The sequence below is a fragment of the Epinephelus moara genome, chromosome 9 (assembly GCF_006386435.1).
Source record: "Epinephelus moara isolate mb chromosome 9, YSFRI_EMoa_1.0, whole genome shotgun sequence".
Lineage (NCBI taxonomy): Eukaryota > Metazoa > Chordata > Actinopteri > Perciformes > Serranidae > Epinephelus > Epinephelus moara.
In genome coordinates this window covers 29,733,363-29,756,216 of record NC_065514.1, presented here as the reverse complement: position 1 = coordinate 29,756,216, position 22,854 = coordinate 29,733,363, and the positions used below count along the sequence as shown (strand labels likewise).

Here is a 22,854-nt window from a genome sequence, read left to right as displayed (position 1 = left end):
GGTTGTGCAGAGAAGTATTTCACCTTAAATTTGTAAGATGCAAAACACTGCCCACAGCTGCTCAAGACTCTTAGTTTTGTTTAAAGATATTGATGCAGATTAATCAATGGAACACAGTCTGAACTATAATTGCCAACTGTGTAAGCTTCAGTTCCTTGTAGTGACTGACCACTAAATGGAGGCAGTTTACATTTCAGCATTTTTGTGGAATGGTAGTGGCCTTGCTTATCTCGTTTTACCGGTAAGAGGAAATCAAAAGTGGTTTTGAGATAAGACTTTTAGGCTAATGGAATTTAATGTAATACTTTGACAGCACAAAATAAGCCACTGCGGCTTTTTTTAAATAAAGGATATACAGACTTTTTTATTGTTAATATGAGAATTATATGAAGGGTGATCCATTTAAGTGTACGAATAGGATTTTTGAGGGAAGACAGCCCTAGTAGTGCTAAAGCAAGGTAATATTGCAAGCAAATACTGCTGGGGGGCTATTTTCAGCTAGCAATAGCAATGTTAACCGTTGTTGCTGTGACCATACCTCAACTTTTTCACTATTGTAGGCCAGCCATTCCTAATAATGTAAGAAATTATAGCCTGTGTGTGTGTGTGTGTGTGTGTGCGTTTCTTAAACAAATCTCACCAATTGTAATTTGTCTGAAGCTCATCAATTCCGTAATCAAATCGTTTAAATCGATCAAAAATCATTTCTGTATGTGTTATGTATAATGTTGTAGTTAAAGCAATAGCAATGCAAAATGTTTATATAGATAAAAATTCCTTGGGAGGCAAGATGTCCCCTAGGGCTGTTCCTAAGGGGGGCGTTCTACTTTGGTTTATCTATTAAGCTGCTCTCCCCCTAAAATGTTACAAGAGTTAAGATGCAGGACTGCATCAGGAAGCAAAATGCAGTATTGGGTAGCCTGAGAAAAAATGACTCTTTACATAAAGTTTAGCTGGTGCAGACCCTAAAAATATATTTAACATAATGGATGCGTTAGCCTAATGTATTAACAATAATGATAAACTAAGGATGACACCATTAATCACAAGATAAAACCCTGAGCTGAGCACAAGAAAACAAAAGATAAGGATATTGCACAAACATGGAACTCCAAGTATGCAATCCCTCTTGAACTTGAACGATACACTCTGAGCTAACCCTCTTTCCCTGGGGGAAAATTTATACAGAAATGGTAAAGTAAATCTTGTGGTTTCCATGTTTGGTAATCTAAATTGATTATGAGGACAAAAACATTTCACGTTCGCCTTGTTTTGGTAACCTAATGCTTGGCATCACTGCATCAGTGGTTATATTTTTTAATTTAATTTTTAATTTTATATACTTTATTAATCCCCGAGGGGAAATTCAATTTTACACTCTGTTGTCAACCACACACAGGTCCAAACACACATGCACAAACTGGACCTATACATGCACTAAATGGAGAGATGTCAGAGTGGGCTGCCCATCACAGGCGCTCAGAGCAGTTGGGGGGTTTGATGCCTTGCTCAGGGGCACCTCGGCAGTGCCCAGGAGGTGAACTGGCACCTCTCCAGCTACCAGTCCACGCTCCACATTTATGGTCCGGACGGGGACTTGAACAGGCGACCCTCCGGTTCCCAACCCAAGTCCCTATGGACTGAGCTACTGCCGCTCATATGCTGTGGAAACATATCAGCTGCAATGAATAATGAGCAATAGAGGAAGTCTTTGTCTGTGTTTGGATTTGTAGATGTGGGCACACAATATGAGCTTCTACTCAGTGAAATCTATCTGCGTCTCTTGCCCTTCATGTCTTGTAGATGGTACAATTTTAGGAGGGTTGGTTAGTGTCTTTATGGTGATGCAGGAAAAAAGCAGAGTTCAGATTAGGTCAATAAACAAGGTCAATGATGTAACAGAAATAATGAATCTCATTGTGAAGGTGGATCATGAAGTAGACACTCAGTGGGGTGCAGCTCACTCCCATTGTGAGAGAATGAGTGGTGTCTCTACTTTCTTTTCTTTTTTCTTTGCTGCCCCATTTTTGCTCCTTTCTTCCAGTTTAAAAAGGTCTGTGAACTTTGTAAAACTGGCCTAAGGTTATCAGAAAGTGTCAGCAGGGTGATAATTGTTGTAAATACATGATGATTGTTGTAAATACAATTAATTGAATTTTCTTTTTTTTTTCATCTCAGGGACAGGTGGAGGCCCACATACAGTTGCAAGATAGCACTCCTGAGGATGCAGAGTTTTACGTTGTTGTACAAGGCTCTAGACTTACACATGTGACTGCAGCAAAGAGAGGAGATGATGGACTTACTCTTCGCTTCACAGTTCCCGGTATGTCCTTATTCAGCCTCTAACAACACAAAGAGTTCTCTCTCTGCCTGCCATTGTCTCACCACCTCCTGTCATGATCTTCCTTTATCTCCCACAGGCCATGACCTTGTGGAAATTGCCTCTGTCACATCCTACTTTCATGCAGAGGACCAAGTCAAATCGTACGCAGGTGAAGCGTCTCTTGAATACCTCAGGGACGTTGCTCAGGAGGCAGCAGACTACCTGAGTGCAAACAGGGACCAGCTTGGCCCCCAGAGCTACCTAGAAGTCCTGAAGAGGTTTTCCACATTGGCGCAGGCAGCTGATGAAGAGCTCTTAGCTGTGGGAATAGACTGCAAAGAGGAGGATGTGCAGCTCAGAGAAAGTTTAGGTGATGAAGCTGGATGTATCAGGCAGCTGGATGAGAAGATCACACAGGCTATAGCCAACATGGATTACCCTCAGCAGTGGAAGAATACTGACAGTCAGCCAAGAGAAGGTAATGACATAGGAAGTAGGAGTGTAAGTGATGAGCTGTGATCTTGTAGGTTTTTATTTGCCAGAGGTAATTTTGCTGCCACTTCAGCCTCATTGCATGTTATTGGTGTTTTCTGACAGCTCTAAAGCACAGATGGGTCTGCATATTGTGCTGTATTAATTATTTAAACTTAAAAAAGTTTCGCCGCAAAGCCTAGAGATCTTGTCCACTCATGTCCTAGTTTGTGCTCTGCTACTTCCTGGGTCATTTACAGAGGTCAAATATCAGGGATTCCCCTCTGTTCAGCAGATATAAAGGCTCTCAATGGTTAAACTTCCAAAGGATTTTTTTGTTCTGTTTTGTTTTGTACATTTTTTGCTGTTGTTGCTGTTATGCACATCCTGGAGATCTTCCTAAGGGCTGGTTCACTCAAGGTCAGAGACATATTTTATGACTTAACTCTATGTGTTGTCTCATTTGCACAGGTTTTTAGGTATCCATCTTATATTCATAGACACTATTTCTGCAGTAGAAAGGAGCTAACTGATCAGGTAGAGGATTATCCCGAATAAAGGGGACACTCACTCTGGAAAGACATTATTGATTTTTTTTAAACGTACACTATACTCTTCCACAAGTGGGTCAAAAATAAATCAGTAGTTTTGTTAATAATAAAAACACATCTTCATATTTTGGCGGCATGGTGCTGCAGTGGTTAGCACTGTGACCTCATAGCCAGCGGGTTCTGGGTTCGAACCCACCGGCTGGCTGGGGCTCTTTTGTATGGGGTGCTATGTTCTTCCCACGTCAGCGTGGGTTTTCCCCAGGCTCTCTGGCTTCCTTCCACAGTCCAAAGACATGCAGGTTAGGTTAATTGGGGACCTTAAATTGCCCGTAGGTGAGATTGTGAGCGAAAATGGTTGTTTGTCTCTTTGTGTCAGCCCTCCAATGGTCAACTGACCTGTCCAGGGTGTACCCCACTTTGCACCCAATGTCAGTTGGGATAAGCTTAAGCCCCGCCGCGACCCTGAACAGGATAAGCGGTTATAGATAATTAATGAATGAGTTTTCATATTTTTGTTTGAACAAATTACCTGATTTTCATACAATTATTTTTATCATCAATTTATCATATATATATAAAAATCGCTTCTTAGCCTGTTCCTAGGACTGCACTCATCTGGACAGTGACCTCAGATGTTGTACCTGGAATCAGTTGGAGCCACTCACAGCCTCAAGTGTTTCGATTACCACTGGCACCACTGTTGCCTTTACTCCCCACATCTTTTCTAGCTCCTCTCTCAGCCCTTGGTATTTTATGAGCTTCTGGTGTTCCTTCTTCCTGATGTTACTGTCGCTCGGAATTTGCCACATCTATCACCGCTGCCTTCTTCTGTTGTTTGTCCACACGACTTCCCATTGGTTAGCTATCAACAGTTTGTCAGTCTGGAGCTTGAAGTCCCACAGGATCTTAGCTCAGTCATTCTCAACCACCTTAGGAGGTGTCTTCCATTGTGACCTTGGGACTTCCAGCCCATACTTAGTGCAGATGTTCCTGTACACTATGCCATATGGGGGTCTACCACACCAGACAGACATAAATAATATATATGTATAGTGTATATATATATATATATATATATATATATATATATATTAGGGATGCGGCCGATTAGACATCTTAACGATTAAACGTCCGCCACCTCACTAGTCGGTGCCAGAAATATTAGTCGGTTAAACCAATTAGTGTTTTATTCATGTACAAAGCTACTTAACTGTCATGCAGCCGCCTGCCACTAGTGGGTGCTACAGAGCCATCAGACAGCAGTCCCCCTGCTAACGTTAATGCTCGACTAGACTGGAGTTTTAAAGTTAGTAGTAGTAGTAGTAGTAGTTATCTTAGTGGTGAACTTTAGACTGAGTTGCCATCACGTTCACATTCATACTGCATGGCGCAAAGTGTCTCGTACTTCAGAGACATTTAGAATCCAACATGGTTGTTGAAGATTGGAATTAAAGGCTTCAAAAGGCTTTTAATGCACACAATATTATTTGGGGACAATCTTTCAAATACTTAACAATTAATTGTGCTAAATTTGGATTGTTTTCTGAGTGTTTTCCCTTTTTTAGACAAGTCAACTAGTCTTAATTAAAATTTCCGTTTAGTCAACAGGGAAATTAGTTGCCAGGAACATCCCTAATATGTATAAGGAAATGTGTTGACTGTGTGACTTGCTACTCACAAAATGTATACTTGTTACTTGTTACTCTTTTCAAAAGTAATATTATTACTTTCTTGCTACTCCCTTCCGAAAGTTATTTGTAACAATACATGTTATGTTTCTTTTCCGTTACATCCCACAAAATTGGTAACTTATTCTTTGCTTAGATAGCTTGCAAATGATTTCTTACCTGGGGTCATCTGTTGCCTGTGACTGGTATTTTCCCAAGGATCTGCCTGAAAAACAAAGATTCAGTTGTGGAGATAGGCAACATTTCATCCACTACATATCTAGCCACAGGCTTCATTAGTACTTTGTTGCTTGTACCCTGAAGCTGTCCATAATTAAAATCCAGTTTTGGTTGTTTAGCCATTGTAGGGCTACAGCCATCCTCTGCAGCTTTACATTGTTGTGCTGCCGTAGTAGGTATTTCAGGAGGGTTGAGGTCATGTTTTTCATAGTGGAAAGAATCTTAAGTAAGCTCCTAATAAATGCATATAATTTACATTTCCTATCAAATAATGTGAATATTTCCAGCTGTTAAAAGTAAGCGTTTCCATCTTCCAAGCTATAGCTTTACACTACTTATCATTATTGTAGTGTGTTACTGTCAAACACTGAAAATCTCACAACCTCAGATATCTCAAATCCTTGGCAAAATAAAACTGTCATCATAGTCTAATGCCACCAAAGGAGTTGTGGTTTTTTTGGAACTGCCCCTTAAATGAACAAACTATTAGTCACTCAGGTTAATATCATTGCAGTGGTGTTCTAGTGTTTAGTAGGTTTGCAACCCAACATGAGATCTGACTGTGTGCAGCCCAAGTCTTTTATCACATGATGTGCAGGACCAGCCAGCCAGCCGGGTAGAGGCCAGTGTGCTCCAAAGACGGAGCAATTACTGCCATTATTCCTCTTCAGCCGGATTAGAGTTGTCTTGCAGACCTCTGCGTCTATTAAATCAACTCCCACAATCCTCCTCTGCGTTGCACTCCCTCTCCTTTACACCACAGGCGTGTCAGAGTTGTTTCTGGCATCTGGCCTCAGACTTTGTTATTTATGATGTTTCATTATTTCAAAGCAGCAAAGTCTCACCTCATTTTTTAGGAAATGAGGGCAAAACACTCACAGCATCCCAAGGTATTACTATATATTGGACATGGGTGCATTTCAAGAGATTACATGCCTTAGTATGGAAAAATATGCAGAGGTGATTGAATTGGTACAGATAGTTTATTCCCTTCTTGAATTTCCAGATTGTTGGGAAGAAAAATTAAGAAACTAAATTGGATCCCTTAACAAATGCCCATATCATGTTTGGCCCTCAGCAGTGTAGTATACAGTATGTGCATTGCTTGCTTAGACAAAGCAAGTGTCCATGCAAAACACGGGTGAGGTGCAAATGCAAAGCAACTGTCGGCCCCTAGTTCCTCAGTGCACTATTGACTGGTCGGTTTGACAATGACATTCTTGTTTGTTGAACTTTGCATGAAGAGCATGTTCAGCATTTACTCCTCTCAGTCGGTCGAATCTGGGTCACAATTAACGGCGCTATTGTGGAGGTGACAGGGAGTTTCAGTTCATCTCAGGGCTCAGGCGACAGATTGGAGGGAAAAGAGAAAATAAGAGTTGAATTCTTCTGCACATTGTTTCTGGGTTCGTAAGATAGCACCATGGCAACCGTCAGCTCTCACACACACTTACAGGGAAGGCCCAAAGATAAAGTACCTCTGGTCCTCTCTACAAACACTCTTTCATCCTGTGCTTACAAAACAACAAGAGTGTACACGCAGGATTTGTGCGGAGCAGTGATCAGCAGAAAGCTGTTGCCACCCTCTGCTTCTGCATGATATTAGCCTAGAGAGTGCATGTGAGGGCTTCATTCAGAATGATTCAGAATTGTTTATATACCCTTATACTCTTTTATGCTCCGCTGCACACACTTCAAAAGGCAGCAACTGTTAGAGCAGGTGTCAGCTCGGTAACACATCCAGTTTTTCTAGGTAATAGTATTATTGATATACTGCAGACCTTTCGTAACCAAGAGCCGTTCATTCCTGTACCTGAACGGTTTATGACTGCCATACATTCCACACATATGCAGTAGATGATCGGTACACCTGCAGAGTTAAGAGAGCATGTATAGAATAATACACTTTGATCAGTTTGAAGGTTGATTAAAAAGGTCTAATTAACAGATGTATGGTATAGCCTGATTGATGCTGTTTTGACAATTGATATTTGTGAGTTTGAGATAACAATATATCAGCTGATAACCTTTTTTTTAACTTAAACACCTAAAGGGATACTTTGCCTTATTCAACCCGCTTTGTATCATAACAATGTGCGTAGTTTATGAAAATGAACAGTGGAAAACTTCTGTAGTGGCAAAATAAGATTGGATTGGGTTTTCTTTGACCCCTGTTCCAATTTCTTGTTCTTACCACATGGGGAGTACAGGTGCACTGTGTCACACTTGCAGCCTTCATTCCAATAATATTTCAGAGGGCGTTTAGCATTCACTGTGGCTTATATCTTACTGCCAAAAAAACACATAACATGATGCAGTGATTTCAGTGTCCTTAGATTTAAACTGTAGTGTTTGCAGTTTCCATTTACCTGCGGAGCTTATGGCTGTAGTGATGCTAAGGCGGAGGTCAATGACGGCATCTGCTGTCACCTGCCTTCTCTCCACCAAATTAAAGCTCAGTGTCCTCACCACCTTCATTATGTGAATCCAAATAAACTTAAATACAGCTCCTACAGCTTTCCTCCATCTTTCCAATGCCCAGATCTCCGTGCTCATCTTTCACTGGTTCTCGGTATGGATAGGAGAACTGGATACAGCATCGGAGGCAGAGCCCTGTCATTCCTATGAAAGTTGCTCAGTGGTGCATGAACCCAAAAACGTTCAATTGCAGCATATAAAATTACCCAGATGATCAGTGCTTCTTCTGCATCATTTGGAACAAGTGCACTGGAGACTGATGCTGGCCGAGCCAACAACTTCCAGTTTAGCGTTCTGCTACCTTGAATGGGGATAAAATGATTTAATCATGCGGCTCTTCTAGACTTTCTAAATGTTATCGGACAGAATAGATCAAATACTGATATTGAAACAAATCATTTTGCAGCAGTTGTGATGCTCAAAAAAATCCACTGGTTTACAGACAACTCTTTCAAAATGTAAGTCTATGGGAAAAGTATTTTTGGGCCCAATGTAGAGCTTAGATCAGGCCCAAAAAATCCAGCCCAACCCAACCCCAGCCCGTGCATGTTCTGTCCAAGCCCGGCCCGTCCCATCCCTTAAACTGTAATTACGAGCCCGAGCCCGAGCCCGAGCCCGGTTTAAACCCGACATTTTTTATTTAAGGATACGAACGTGGACAGTGAAGGCTGACTCTTGTCTTTCTTTCCATGGCAAGCCTTCGTCATGTGCCTCATAAGTTTCGAGGTCCCTGTCTTTTTGCTGTCATATACCAGCATCGTGCTGTACTTAATACACTCGACGAAGCTGACACACACATTGTCACCGTCGACAACTCACATGTGCGCGACCCCTCCCCCCCAGGTGTGGTAAGTTGTTGGTTCCATAGCCTAGGTCTATTATGAGGAGCCCAACCTGTCCGAACTCGAGGATAGTGGTGGGAAATTCCGGGTTGGGCTCGGGCTCAGGCAGAGAATCTAAGTTCTAGCCCAATGGTATTAAATGATTGGCTTGGAAGTTGTAATTCCACTGTTTAGCCACTGCAAAAATTTGATTCAAAGCTAGGCACACTTCCTGGGGACTCTTGGGATGTTGCTCAAACAACAGATTATACTTCCTCACCACGGACACAAGGAGTATAGATGGAGATCAAGAGAGAGACCTGCCGCCTCTACCATACAAATTTGTGTTTCCTAGGATAGCAAAGGCATGACCAGCCCTACTCTCCCTCTGTGTGCCTATTACTGGTTACCGTCATTGGTTGAACTGTTTGGGTTTAGGCAAGAAGAGTGAGATTGATTAGGGTTAGGGTAAGAATGTCAGGGTAAACCATTTAAAGGCAAAGTAGGGCAGGTCATGACTTTGCTATCCTGGGAAACACAAATTTGCCTCTCCCTCTCTCAAATTTAGACTTAACTCCGATCCAATGTTAAAACTAAGCAGTACTGACCAAATATGAACCAAGATTCTGTTACTGCTTTGCCTACTTCTCGCCTCAGATGTTTTCAGAATCATATTTTAACTTCCTGTTTAACTGTAATTTGAGATTGTTTGTTACCAACTAGATGCCATATTGTTTGCTGTGGAAATGCATCCAAGCTTTCATTCCACCAGCAGGAGCGTTAAGTGGTCCACTGTTATGCAGTGCATTCTGGTAGTTGTAGGTATTCCACCTGTTAAACAAAAGTTTTTTTTATAGTCATGTAGCACCAGTTTCGTAAGTATTTGTATTTCTCCTGCATAGACAGCCTAGTTTTATAAAAGGACCATCTTTCCAGCATTGAAAACCTTCTTTAAGATGAACAACAGCCTGTAAAGTATAGTATAGTATATAGTATAGTTTTGAAGACCTACAGTATAGACTAGTATGGTCCTAGTATGGACATTTTTAACTAAAGTATGCTTATTAAAGGGACAGTTTACCCCCAGATCAAAACTACATAGCCTTCCTCTTACCTGTAGTGCTATTTATCATTCTAGATTGTTTTGTTGCTGAGTGTTGGAGATTTTGGCCAGAGATATCTGGCTTCTCTTGAATATAACGGAACCAGATGGCACTAGGCTTGTGGTGTTCAAAGCTCCCCAAAAATACATTTGAAAAACTCAACTGCAGTGTCTCTTTCCAAACATCATGACCCAGTTACTCAAGATAATCCACAGACCTTGCTGTTAGCAGTTTCATAAAGTAACTATTTTCATTCTACCAAACTACACCCACCAACCAAATCACTGGCAAAAGGAAGCATGCATCTACTGCTAGCTCACCTAGTTACACTGAGCTAGCTACCTTTACAGCTCAGCCGGACAGAATGCCAAGATGCTGAACCCCTGTCTGTTCATTCATTTTAAGATGTGCAAAAGCCTTATATAACTGCCGAAAGTCTAATGTGATTCTACTTGATCGCTCAATTCATGTCAGGTAAAAATGTAGTATACGTTTGTGTCTATGCCTGCACATCATTCCCTCTTCATTCTTTGTCTCTTTCTCAAGCTGCTGAGCTTCAACCCAAAGAAACCCTCCTTCATCTTGCAGTGCGCTTGGGTTTGGTCCATCTCTCCCGTTTCTTAATCCACCAGCCAAGGGGTCAAAGGGTGTTGACCTTACCCAATCAGGAGGGAGACACACCTCTCCAGCTGGCTCAGAAGGACGGACAGCATGCCATGTTCAGAGTGCTGGCAGCGTAAGGCTGTGATTTTATCTGATGTGTTATTTTTGACGCATGATGACTAATGAAGACTTCTGAAAAGGCTGATTCATAGGGGAGGCTCCTTTCTGTTCTGTTAACCTCATTTCATATAATCTGTCCTTTTCCTCATCAGTCCTCCAGGTCCTGTAGTCGGCCCTGTTCCAGGTGTGTGGTGTGTGTGGTCCGACAGCTCCTGCATGCTGAGGTTTTGTCCAGGGATGGACTCCCTGACACTCACTGTGCGGCAAACACCGGGAAGCTCCCCTCAGGATGGCATCACGACCTTAAGAAACAAAGTAGGAGACCACAGCATCCTAAAAATGGTGAGAGCAAACCACTGGGAACACCTTTATTTGAAAACCTTATCGCAAACCCATCTATCACATAATATAAGACAGGAATGGCTGATAAATATTCCCATGCGTCTCCATGCATGATGTAATGTGTCGTTGCTGTCGAGATAAGGCCATTTGTTCAGGTTTTGTTCAAGCTAATGTAAACAAAAAAGCCCTCGACTCCCACACACTTTAACATGCAATCAGACATTTTGATAAGAGTTGAGCAAGTAACAGTGAACAAAACACTACAGCTATTGCAGCTAGTAAATCAAAGGACATGAGGCAGTAATGTGAAAAGGGCAGACAGTTCAGGATGCAGTGATCTTACATTGTGCAAAATAAACTTACTTGATGTTATTATGGAATATTTGATCACATAAGTTAATCTGCAGGGTTTTGCTTTTACAATTCTACAGCTGTCTTTGTCAATCTTAGACAATATGCCCATATTACCTGATAATATCCTAATCTTTGAGCTGTTATGTGGTGATTTCTTTGTATAATTTACTGCAGATGCAAAGATCCGATACTGATATTGGATATTAGCTGATACTGTCTCAAGTAGCTGGATCACAATTCAGTGATAATGGATCTATTCAATTCAGATGTTTTATGCTGTATATTTTATTCCTTTGTAAGTTTTTAATTGTAATTTTGAAGATTTTGCATCAAGTTTCTGGTGCATGATTTCTTATTTAATTAATGATCAACAATTCAGATGTTTGTGTATTTTTTTTTTCATATTTTGTTTTACAAGGTTAGGAAGCAATGTTAAAGTCAGTTTTATTATATTTATATGTTGACACGCTTGCTTTTATTTATGTGATGCACACTGACTTTACCCTGTGTACACAATTTGAAACAGATTTCTGCGGTGATGACTTTTTTTTATGCATGCAGATGCAGACGTTAGCATGTCTCTGGTTCCCTCATCAAAAACCTGTGGGATTTTTCCATTGGATTTTGGATTATTGCAGAAAAATAAGCTCATAAAAAACAAACATTTTTGATACTTTCACGTTTTGTTTAGCAAGATAATCTTCACAAATGAACACCACTTTTATGATTTTGGAGATAATGTATCATGTATTATCAGGAACTTTTATTTTTTTTTACTTAAATACCTAAAGGAATACTTGGCTGATTTTCAACCTGCTTTGTGTCATAACAATGTGGGTAGTATATCAAAATGAACATTGGAAAACTTCCCTCCATTTTTTCAGTGCTCATCTTTCACTGGCTCTCTGCATGGATGTATAAAGAGAACTAGATACAGCATTGGAGGCAGAACCTCATTCTTTCCAAAGAAAGTTGCTCAGTGGTGCATGAAGCCAAAAACGTTACGTTAATGCAATCAACAGCAGTAGCAAGCTAACAATAGGCTATAATGAACTATACTACAGTTGCATGACTTAGCGGCGCCTCAACAACAAGGCTGTAAAACCATGTTCGGTGTAGTGACATTCTGTAGACTCATTTAGCGTAAAAGCTTCAAAATTCACAAGGGGGGTGTTTACTGATGTATTTTATGTCGTAGAAAAAAACATGACATTTTCCTAAGCTTTAAGACATTATTTCAGGCATCTAACCAAAAAACCCATTTAAAAAAAAAAACACAGACTTTGAGACAAGAGAACCGGGAGTGCTGAAATGCTGACTCATATCCTGGTGTTAGGACTCAGTTATTCACCACTCTGTAGAAATAAACTTGCTATTGCTATTGCTAAGCCTAATGTTGACTTGCACATAAGAAAGTCAGCTCCTCACAGTGAAGCATACAGTACAGGTTATTAACTAACACTGGCCTTGGATCAGTACTTAGTATCGGCAGATGCCCAAAGCCCATTGGGACTGAAAAAGTTAGATCAGGGTGCATTACGACTGTGTTCACATGAGATCCGTTTGTGTTCCAGATCAGTGTGCTCAAAGCTGATAATGAGGAAGACAAGAGAGGCAAAGAGGAAATCCTTCCTAGTGATAAAGGTAAGATGAAATATTCGTTCAAATAAACACAAGAAGTTTGTGCTCTAGATAAAGGATCAGCGCTCAGTGAATAACCTCCTAAGCCCTATGATAAGTTATTATGGCAAGGCTTAACTATACAGACCAATGAGCAGTGATAACTAACACGTAACTAACACGTCTTTGGGAACCTCGTTTCAACAGTGTTTCGTCTAGTTGGTCCCTCGACGCCTCCAGGAGGCTAGACAGTGATCTCTGGCTTCCCAGAAACACTCCCCTACACTCCCCTAATGCCAGTTCCCCGCACCGACCCTCAGCCTCCTTTACCTTTCTTACACATGGCTTTCTCAGCCCAAACAGCACTGCCACCTTCAACAAACCCAGGTGCCAGTGCTGTTTGGGCTGAGAAAGCCATGTGTAAGTAAGGTAAAGGGTTAGGGTTAGGGTTAGGGTTTATTAAACTCTGTGCTGTATCAACTATTGAGTTGTTGTTTACAGTGGACACTTAATTGCATCTCACAATGAGATCTGGTTATCAGGGACTCAAGAGATGTATCACCATTATCCACCTGCATGAAAAAGTAGTCAAAGTGCAACACTACATGAATTTCTGAGTAGAATGACTGATTTTTGGAATAAAAAGTCCTTGAATCAGCACCTGATTACACTAATTGTAAGTAAGGACTTGTAATCACTTGTAATCAAGTGTGTGTTTACCCGTGACAATTCTACATGAGACACACCTCAATCCAAACCCCTTTGTTCTCTGCGTTCTCCTAAATGTGCCACACGCTAGCTGTCACATGGATGCATCAGCTGTGTAACATGAGCTCTAAAAAACAAACGTCACACACAGAGCCAGACACGCACACACACAATTACATGAGACTCACAGATGTAGTTGTGTCTAGTGCTGTAAGTTTTAGTCGATTAATTAATTTCTTTGTTTTATGACATTATTGATTAAATATGTTTGGATTGTTTTTGCAGTGTTGAAGATGTAACCTGTGGCTCTGGGAAATTATGATGGCCATTTTTACTCTTTTCTTACATTTTGGAGATTGAATGATTATTTAATTAAAAAATAATCATTAGTTTTGTCTTCACAGTGGTCTCTGCTTGCACAGACAGCACTTATTTGCTGTCTGTCTGTGTACTGGCGGCATGCAAGTACAGAAACTTGCAAACCGTGCAAAACAAACCGCCACAGATTCAGTTGAGCAAACATTTGTATGGTCAGACATCCATCACTTCCAACCTAAAGAGACTAAGAAAACACTTCCAGCAGAGACCATGAAAGGCACTCTCCTTTACACATGTGTTTGCTCTTCCTCAGAGGGTACAGAGAAAACTTAGGGGGCAGATTGTTTTTGTCCCTGAGGTGATGTGCTCAGGCTGGCATGCAGGCACACACAGTAGGAGACCCTTGCAGATTGTCCGTGCTGCGACTACCTGTTTTGTTTTCTGTCCGTCTCGCTCACACACACACACACACACACACACACACACACACACACACACATTTTGTTGCTCTCACTCAACCGTTGGCCACTGTTTTTGGTAACCATAGAGATGGCACATGGCACTATCGACTCATAAAGGGAAGCAGGAAGTGTTCCGCAGTATTGACCTTAACCCTGTCCTGACTTCAGCAGCTGTCCATTAATCCTCTCAAAATAACAACCCAACAGTAGGGAGCATGTGCTCTTCCTCTGGACCTGCTGCTTCACACGAGCACAACATCTCCTTGGTTTGTTTTCCATTCCTGGATAGCAGAGTAACATCCAGAGGGGCTGATGTCGTGCCGCCTGCACAGCGCTTGTTGGGAAGGGATGTGTTAGTGTGTCATGTGTCAACTTCTGGCTAAATATTTTAATTTTTTGCACAGGCGTTTGCAAGGAGCAGCGAGTAGAAGAGCATGTGCTGGTGGACAATGTGAGTATACAGGCAGATTTACATGGGACAGAGGTGCGCTGTGTGCTGTAAACGTTTATAGATTTGCTCTCTTAAGTTTGTTACTGGTTCTTGCATGCAACTGTGATTGTATCTGTCTTATTTTCAGGTAAACAGTACTTGAATTTTTCCTAAGAGCTACACTGTCTCTGTGTGATTTTTGGTTTGTTTAAAGGTTTTTGAAGAACAGCTTGTTCTTTCTTTGGATGATGACGACGATGAAGGAGAGTACCCATCCTCATTATCTGGTAATTCTTCTCTGCTGTTCTTTGTTGATTAATCCACCTCGAGGATTTAAGATAAATGAGAGATTTCTTTGGCAAACACAAAAGAAACCAAAACACAGTTTCCATTTTAATGTTATGGCTATAATACTCTGGCATCTGGTTTCAATTGCTCAGTAGCAGAGTTATATCCAGAGGACCTGATGTGCTACTGCTACTCTTCCTGAGAGGAGGGTGTGAGTGTGTCATGAATCAACCTCTGGTTAAATATTTTTATTTTGCACAAGCATTAGAAAGGAGCTCCATGTGGCTTAAATAATGAATGGGTAATTCATAACAAAAACACAACAACATATTTGTGGCTGTATTGAACAGCAGGGTGTGGGAACGATGCATAATAAGCTGACTGAGAAGCCCTGACTGGAAGCCTTTCTCTCATGGCGCTGGTACAATACGCAGAGCTCTGTTTTGAATCACATCATAGGAAATCAATACACTAACTGCTGCACAGACACAGACAGGGATTTACTTCTGTCTGACGCTGATGAGCAGTTTTCTTTGATTAAACTGATGTATTATCCTGCTGGAGTCTGGCTTCAGGCAGTGCAGGTTGGGTCTTCCACAATGACTCAGTCTGAGAGTCCAGGAATCTGCCCTGTCATTGGGACAAAGGCAGGAATGGGGTCAGGCGTGCGTGCCCCACTCAAACTCTGTCTGAGTTGGGAGATGCCCCCCCTCTGGCCTGTCACCCTGCCATCCCCTCCCCCGACTCCCCTGGATGGGACAGTGGAGCTCTGTATCGAATTGAGACAGGAATGTTAACAAGCTCAAATATGGTAGGTTTACAAAAGCTGACATTTTAGGTGAGCCGCATACATTAACCTTGGATTCTCTTTAAACACGAGCGTGCAGACAAGGTTGTATAAGCTGCGCTAGTGCAAACACTCACTGGCTAGTGAAAACTTTGAGGAGGATGCTTAGATATTTCAGGTGTTGCCACGGTTACTGTGAATGCTAATTTCCTGTGTGTTGTTGTGGAAGAATGAAGAGTTTGTTGTAAACTCTAGAGAGCCCATAAACTTTGTGACCATAAACTGAAGTGTGTGTGTGTGTGAGTGTGTGTTTATGATGTGAAGTGGTGACAGGGAGCATTGATCCCAATGTTTCCCCCTGAAGCAGGACTGCAGATTCTTGTGTGTTGCTCAAGTCATCAAATTTACTGTGGAGCTGAATATTTTTGTTGTTGATGACAGCGCCTCGAGGTCGCTGTGGTGCAAAGTTGTCATCCAGAATTATTGTTTTTTTCCAGATCTGTTGAAATGATCGTAAGGGTTTCTTTGCTTTCACTGACATAACTCACCCCTGTCAGTTGTTGTTGGAGCGAGCTGGTGTGACAATTAGTCTACCAGCTGAGACCGGTGTTCCGTCAATCTGTCACCATCCTTAAAATAAAAAAAAGAGTAGATTGTAGTGTCTGTGTGTAAATCTGCATACACACTAATAGTTTGATTTCAAGCAGAAAGACATAAAGAAAATAGAGAATACAGTGAATGTATATGAGAGGTCTGCCTTGTATGTTTGAACTCCATGCTGCTGTCTTCACTGTGGGAGAGCAGCAGAGAGGAAATGGCTCTGTGATGCCCAGGATTTCCCTCACATTAGTGCAGGCATGGCTGGTCCAGACTTCAAAGTGTGGGTGGAAAGTGCACAGAGAGCTATGAAAATGGCTTCTCATCAAGAGAGGTAATTTTCCACATTGTTGTGGTAGAAATACCATTCACCGCTTTTGTACTCATGTCAGCAGTGGTACATAACAGTACACATTTGCTTTATTCTTCTTACATTATGGAGGTGCTTTAACTTTACTTGATGCTACTTTGTACATCTACTTCACTGCTTTACAGACAGAAATAATGTACTTTCTACTTCATATATACATTTGATAGCTTTAGTTACAGATTAAGATTTATATACAAAACATATAATCATCTACGTTGCATTATTTAAAGGGACAGTTCACAAAAAAAAATCAAAAATACATATTTTTCTCCCTCCCTGTAGTGCTAGTTATTAATCTAGATTGTTTTGGTGTGAGTTGCTGAGTGTTGGCGATATTGGCCATAGAAATGTCTCCCTTCTCTCTAGTATAATGGAACTAGATGGCACTTGGTTTGTGATGCTCAAAGTGCCAAAAAATACACTTGAAAAACTCAATAGCAATGTCTCTTTTCGGAAATCATGACCAGTTACTCAAGATAATCCACATACCTTGTTGTGAGCAATTTCATGTATGTCAGTTTCAAGTCACCTTCCAACCGTATCACTGCAGAGAAGGAAGCATGCATTTGCTGCTAGCTCACCAAGCACCACTGAACTAGCTAATGTTAAGCCAGGAGGGCACCATTAATGTTGACATCTCACTGGCACAAACGCAAGCCTGTCATCCAGAAATAGATGAGCTGTGGATTTAAGTGCCATCTAGTTCTTTTATATTAGAAAGAGAGCAGACATCTCTATGGCCGATATCTCCAACACTCTGCAACTCTCACCAAAACAATCTAGACTGATATATAGCACTACAGGGTAAGAGAAAAAAACATGTATTCTTGATTTTGGAGTGAACTGTCCCTTTAAAATACCCAACACTACATAAAATGTTGAAATGTTAATGCATAAGTAATCATGTCAAAAAAAGTATATATTAAATAATACATTTAATGAAAACTTCTGTCACTCTATATCAATACTTTTCAGATTTCTCAATAATTAATGAAGTAACAAGACAAAGAGTTTAAAGGATGCTAGTAGATCTGTGAGGCTGTACTTGGGCACAGCAGTGATTTGAGCTGAGCTAGATGCTAACATCAGCATGCTAACATGCCCACAATGACAATGCTGACATACTAATGTTTAGCATGTCTGCTGTTTATCATGTTCACCACCTAAGTTTAGCATATTAGCATGCTAACATTAGTTAGCATGGCGGCACGGTGGTGTAGTGGTTAGCACTGTCACTTCACAGCAAGAGGGTTCCTGGTTCAATCCCAGGAGGGAGCCCTTCTGTGCGGAGTTTGCATGTTCTCCCCGTGTCTGCGTGGGTTTTCTCCAGGTACTGCGGCTTCCTCCCACAGTCCAAAGACATGCAGGTTAATTGGTGACTCTAAATCGGCCATAGGTGTGAATGTGAGTGTGAATGGTTGTCTGTCTCTATGTGTCAGCCCTGCGATAGTCTGGCGTCCTGTCCAGGGTGTACTCCGCCTCTCGCCCAATGTCAGCTGGGATAGGCTGCAGCCCCCCTGCGACCCTCAAGAGGATAAGCGGTTACGAAAATGGATGGATAGATGGATGGATGAACATTAGTTAGCGCTACAACAGAAAGTACAGTTGAAGCTAATGGGATTGTCATTGTTTTGCAGCAATTTGGTCATATTTTAATGACCTTTGATTTGATGATGGAGCTACTGTATGCATGCCATCCATAGAGCTTCACTTCCAGTGTGTGGCTAAAAGTAAAGAAGATTCTGGATCAAGTAGCATTCCGTAATAGTAATAAATGCTGGCTGTAAAGAGTTAAAAACTAACCCAGGTGTTAAAATCGTGGTCTTTTTATTCTATTTATGAATATCACAAAGAGAGGGTGTACATGAATATTACTGAGCAGATGTGGTAAATAAAAGAGAGCATGACTCAAGTCAATAATCCAGTTTTGTTCCGAGAAAGGAGACAGCCTGCCGGTAAGGTTGATATGTGGATTTTTCTGTGAAAACAAACCTTTAAAGGTCAAACAGGGAGTAGGTATGCAGTGTCTCATCACATTTTCCTTTCTTCCCTCTAAGCCTTGACATTTAAATGATGAAAGATCAATAAATTATAGCAAAATGATCCCAAATCAGTAGGAGGAGGCAGGACAGAAGGCTTACTGAAGTAAATAAGACTTAACAGTCCAATGTTATGTTTGGTAATTTATTTTCTCTGCTCTGGCATATCTGCTTGTTGTTGACATGTACATGGTTGTTGATGAGTTTTGGTTGTGTGGTTAGGCTATCTGGTTAACTTACGCTACTCTTAGAGCTGCTCTCTGTATTCAACAGGACATTTAAATCATTCAGCAGGATAAAAACAAATTCCTAGTAGACATCTTGTACAGTACAATACGCTCCTGTAGAGCAGTTTATCTTTACTGGGAAAAGGGAGGGAGACAAGTAGTCTGTTTGAAGTATTGTAAACTATACTGAAGCTATCCTGAGATTGTTCTTTGTTTATTACAGTAAATGGGCATCCCATTCAGTCCAGTGGAGAGGAGAGCAGGTTCACCCAGCGTGCTGCAGACCCTCTGCCCTCTGTGATCAACAGCAGTGATCAGACCATCACACAGTGGACTCAGGTCATACATCAACCCCCCTTCTTTAAGCCCACATTCATCATTTTATCTTTTGTGTTTTGCTGCTTTTTTAATACATTGCTTCTTTTTTTTTTTTTGCACTTTTTTCTCCCGTGTTTTTTACCATAGGAAGAAGATATAGATATCAAGTGTAGTGTCAGTGGAGTGACCACGGACAGCACGGGGACAGACAGTGGGTTATGGGACACAGTGGACTCAGAAGATCTCCTGCTGGCCACTGACACTCCTCCACCCTATTCAGAAGATTCCTACCCTCCCTCTCTACCCTGCTCTCCCCCACTCTCCCCCCCTGGCCAGGCCCTCGCTAGGCTGAACCGTCCCCTCTCCTCCGAGCCGACCAATCAGAGCGAAAGTCCAACAATGGACACCTGCGACCTCAGGTATTAAACATCGTAGAAAGATTTCTTCAGTAGGCAGTGTTTTCAGGTGACTCTATGTGTAACTGGCCTTTTATTGCTCCAGTCCCAGTCTAGTGGCTCTGGAAGTAGACAGTGAAGAGGACAGTATCGAGCCAAAGTCTCCGCTCTCTCCACTCTCGTCAGATGTTGAGAAAAGTGAAGACAAAAGGGAAAGCTTCCGTCCTTCCCCTGACCTCACATGCACTCGCAGCCAGTCTGCCTCCTCAGCATGTGAACCCACCATAAAAGTAAAACAACATCTCAGGCTCTTGCACACTCTCAGCAGATTTTTCCGCTTCTCCTAATATCATGAGTTTGAAGTCTTATGTCTTTGTTTTCAGTTATTATTATTTTCCTGTTCTAGGAACTGGGGGACCAGGGGATTCGACTGCGTTCATATTCTTACTCCTCCCCCAAAATCAGCTTGCGGCCTGCTCGTTTTGCCCGGGACAACCACACGTCAGACATCAGTCCTGGTCAGTAACACCAGGACAGTTTATTCTGTCACATAGTTAGAGATGTAGTCTAACACTTAACTAACAAAGTTTTCATTAACTAACCTCACTTGTTTGGTGCGTCACTAATGGTTGGTGCAAGAGCTCACTTTTTATGTTCCGTTCATTTTAAACCAGCTGTCAACTGTAGATGGTCTCACTACTGATATAAAGTGCAGTCAACTCCCCAAAATGAATGAGCTTAAAGGAACTGCTCATCACAAAATCAAAAATACATATCTTACCTGTAGTGCTATATATTAATCCAGATTGTTTTGGTATGAGTTGCTATGTGTTGGAAATACTGGCCATAGAGATGTTTGCCTTGTCTCAAATACAATCTGCTTGTGCCTGTGACAGCGCATGATGTAAACATTATTGGCGTTCTCCTTGGCTGAGCAATGTTAGCTAGCTCAGTGGTGCTAGGTGAGCTAATAGTATGCACCCTTCCTTCTGCACAGTGATATGGTAAGCAGGTGAAGTTCAGTAGAAAGAAAATAGTTCCAACATGAAACTGCTCACAACAAGGTCTGTGAAATATCTTGAGCAGCAGGGTCATGATTTCTGGAAAGAGATACTGCTGTTGAATTTTTTTAATGTACTTTTTTGGTACTTTGAGCACCACAGGCTGAGTGCCATCTAGTTCCATTATACTGGAAAGAAGGCAGACATCTCCATGACTCATATCTCTAACACTCGGTAACTCACACTAAAACAGTTTAGACTGATAAGAAGCTCTACAGGTAAGAGGAAAAATTGTGTGTTTTTGATTTTGGGGTGAACTGTCCCTTAAAACAAAGTTTTCAATGTTGGGAAACACGCCTATTTGTATTCTATTTGTATGCTCATCTTAGCATAAAGAGTGGAAACGGGGGAACAGCTAACCTGGCAGTATTCAGAGATAACAAAATCCACCTTTGAGCACCTCTGAAGCGCACTAATTAACATGTTATATTTTGTTAAATTATACAAAAAAACAACAACACCAAGGCTAGTTTGGAGCCACAAAAACAATACCTGACAGACATGAGACTCTTGGTAACAAAGCAAATAAGAATATTTTTCAAAATGTCAAACTATTCCTTGAACAGTTTTCAGAAAATGATTGTAGTTATATTCACAATGAGCCGACAACACTGCAATGAATAATGCTTTAAGAACTCTCAGTCTGGAGTTGACTGTACTTGGTGACAGTTTGCACCCTCTATAGTTGATGTGTGAGCAGCCTTCTGTCCACTGTGCCCTGTAGATGCCGTGCTCCACAGTGTCAGCCACAGCCGATCTCTCCTTCAGGCCCTCTCTCTGTCTAAATCTCTGTCTCTTCTCCACCCTGGTAGTAAGTACTGGACACCTGCAGCCGTCACACTGCGCTAAGGCCGAGCATAGCCAGCATGCCGCTGTCAGTGCCAGTGCTTATGTGTGTGGGTCTGTGAGTGTAAATGTGTCTGTGCATGTGTGTGTGTGAGTGCGGGAGTCAAGGTTATTGACGGTTATTTTACAGTGATCTGCTGAAAAATAAAAGGTTAAAACATTTGACTTGATTCAAAGATACAAAAATGATTTTAAAGCAGCTATAATCAATACTTTTATATCAACAATGGATCACATGACTAACCCACAGAGAATTCCACTGACACTGCAGTTCCCCTCAGCTCTACAGAGCTTTGAAGCACATTTAAGCTCATTGTTTTGGTTTTGTGCCCTAGACTTTTACTTCTTTGGTTCATTCAGCCAAATATCAATGCAATGCAATAACAGCCCTCAACAGCAGAGGAATTACAGTGCTTTGATCATGACTTGCTGCTGGTCCTTTTCTTTTCTTTTAAGTGTCAATGTTTTGTACATGTACCTTTTTTGCGTGTTTTTTTAGATCCTGTAAATGTCTTGGATGTGTTTTAAATGTCTTCTGTGTGTGTGTACACCTGGTGTTGAGCCCTGTCAAAGACAAATTTTCTGTTGCCTTTTGGTTCCAGACAATAAAGTTTTCTATTATTCTATTATTATTCTATTATATTCTCTTCTGGGGTTAGTGGAGACAGAAGCAAAGGTAAAAATGAGAGTGAATATTGGACTTTGATTCATCGAGTGGCCAAAAATATGTCTCCTAATGTTGCTCTTTATCTGCCTTAATGTGTAAGTAAGCAATAAGTAATAAGCAGGCTCACCATTTCAATTTGATAATATGTCACTGTTGTGTTAACAGCATGTTTCAGCTGCTCCCAAGCGACTACAAGTTATTTTTGCGTTTTTAAAAATGACAGTACATGTGAACTTAAACTGGTTTAAATATCATTTCCATCTTAGAAACATGATTAGGAAGTTTTGGTTTTATCCTGCGTGTACAGAGCAGGATTTTCTATCATGACTGCCAGTTGTTATCTTATTTTAGGGCTATTATCCAACATTATTTGAAAATACAAATGGTGTTCCCTGGTGAACATGAAATGAAAATTTGACTCCAACTGCTGTAATCATCTTAAATATAAAATCTGTGACTATTTATGTGTCATAGAGGTTATAGTGAAATACAAAACTGTAGAAAATTAACTACAAGTAAAAACAAGGTTGATTAGAGAGGGGAATTAAAACAATAATTTAAGTAAAAACTAAATTAGATTCATAGAACTGTAATAACCTTGGAGTGTGTTTGCGTGCGTGTGTGTATGCGTGTGGCTTTCCTAATCATA

The 22,854-nt window shown here is 41.1% G+C and overlaps 1 protein-coding gene across 4 annotated transcripts in view; it reads left to right on the top strand.

The window, feature by feature from the left end:
* Window positions 1–22,854, top strand: part of arhgef28a (Rho guanine nucleotide exchange factor (GEF) 28a) — a 54,057-nt gene that overhangs the window by 9,090 nt on the left and 22,113 nt on the right. For 2 of the 4 annotated variants that reach the window (XM_050053281.1, XM_050053279.1), the window contains exons 3-14: window positions 2,179–2,323; window positions 2,421–2,801; window positions 10,201–10,390; window positions 10,530–10,719; window positions 12,648–12,717; window positions 14,585–14,631; window positions 14,825–14,897; window positions 19,142–19,257; window positions 19,384–19,655; window positions 19,738–19,921; window positions 20,038–20,149; window positions 21,417–21,503. In XM_050053281.1, coding sequence (XP_049909238.1) covers window positions 2,179–2,323; window positions 2,421–2,801; window positions 10,201–10,390; window positions 10,530–10,719; window positions 12,648–12,717; window positions 14,585–14,631; window positions 14,825–14,897; window positions 19,142–19,257; window positions 19,384–19,655; window positions 19,738–19,921; window positions 20,038–20,149; window positions 21,417–21,503 — 1,867 coding nt within the window. The remainder of the gene's footprint in view (window positions 1–2,178; window positions 2,324–2,420; window positions 2,802–10,200; window positions 10,391–10,529; window positions 10,720–12,647; window positions 12,718–14,584; window positions 14,632–14,824; window positions 14,898–19,141; window positions 19,258–19,383; window positions 19,656–19,737; window positions 19,922–20,037; window positions 20,150–21,416; window positions 21,504–22,854) is intronic. The other 2 variants (XM_050053282.1, XM_050053280.1) reach the window with 1 other exon arrangement.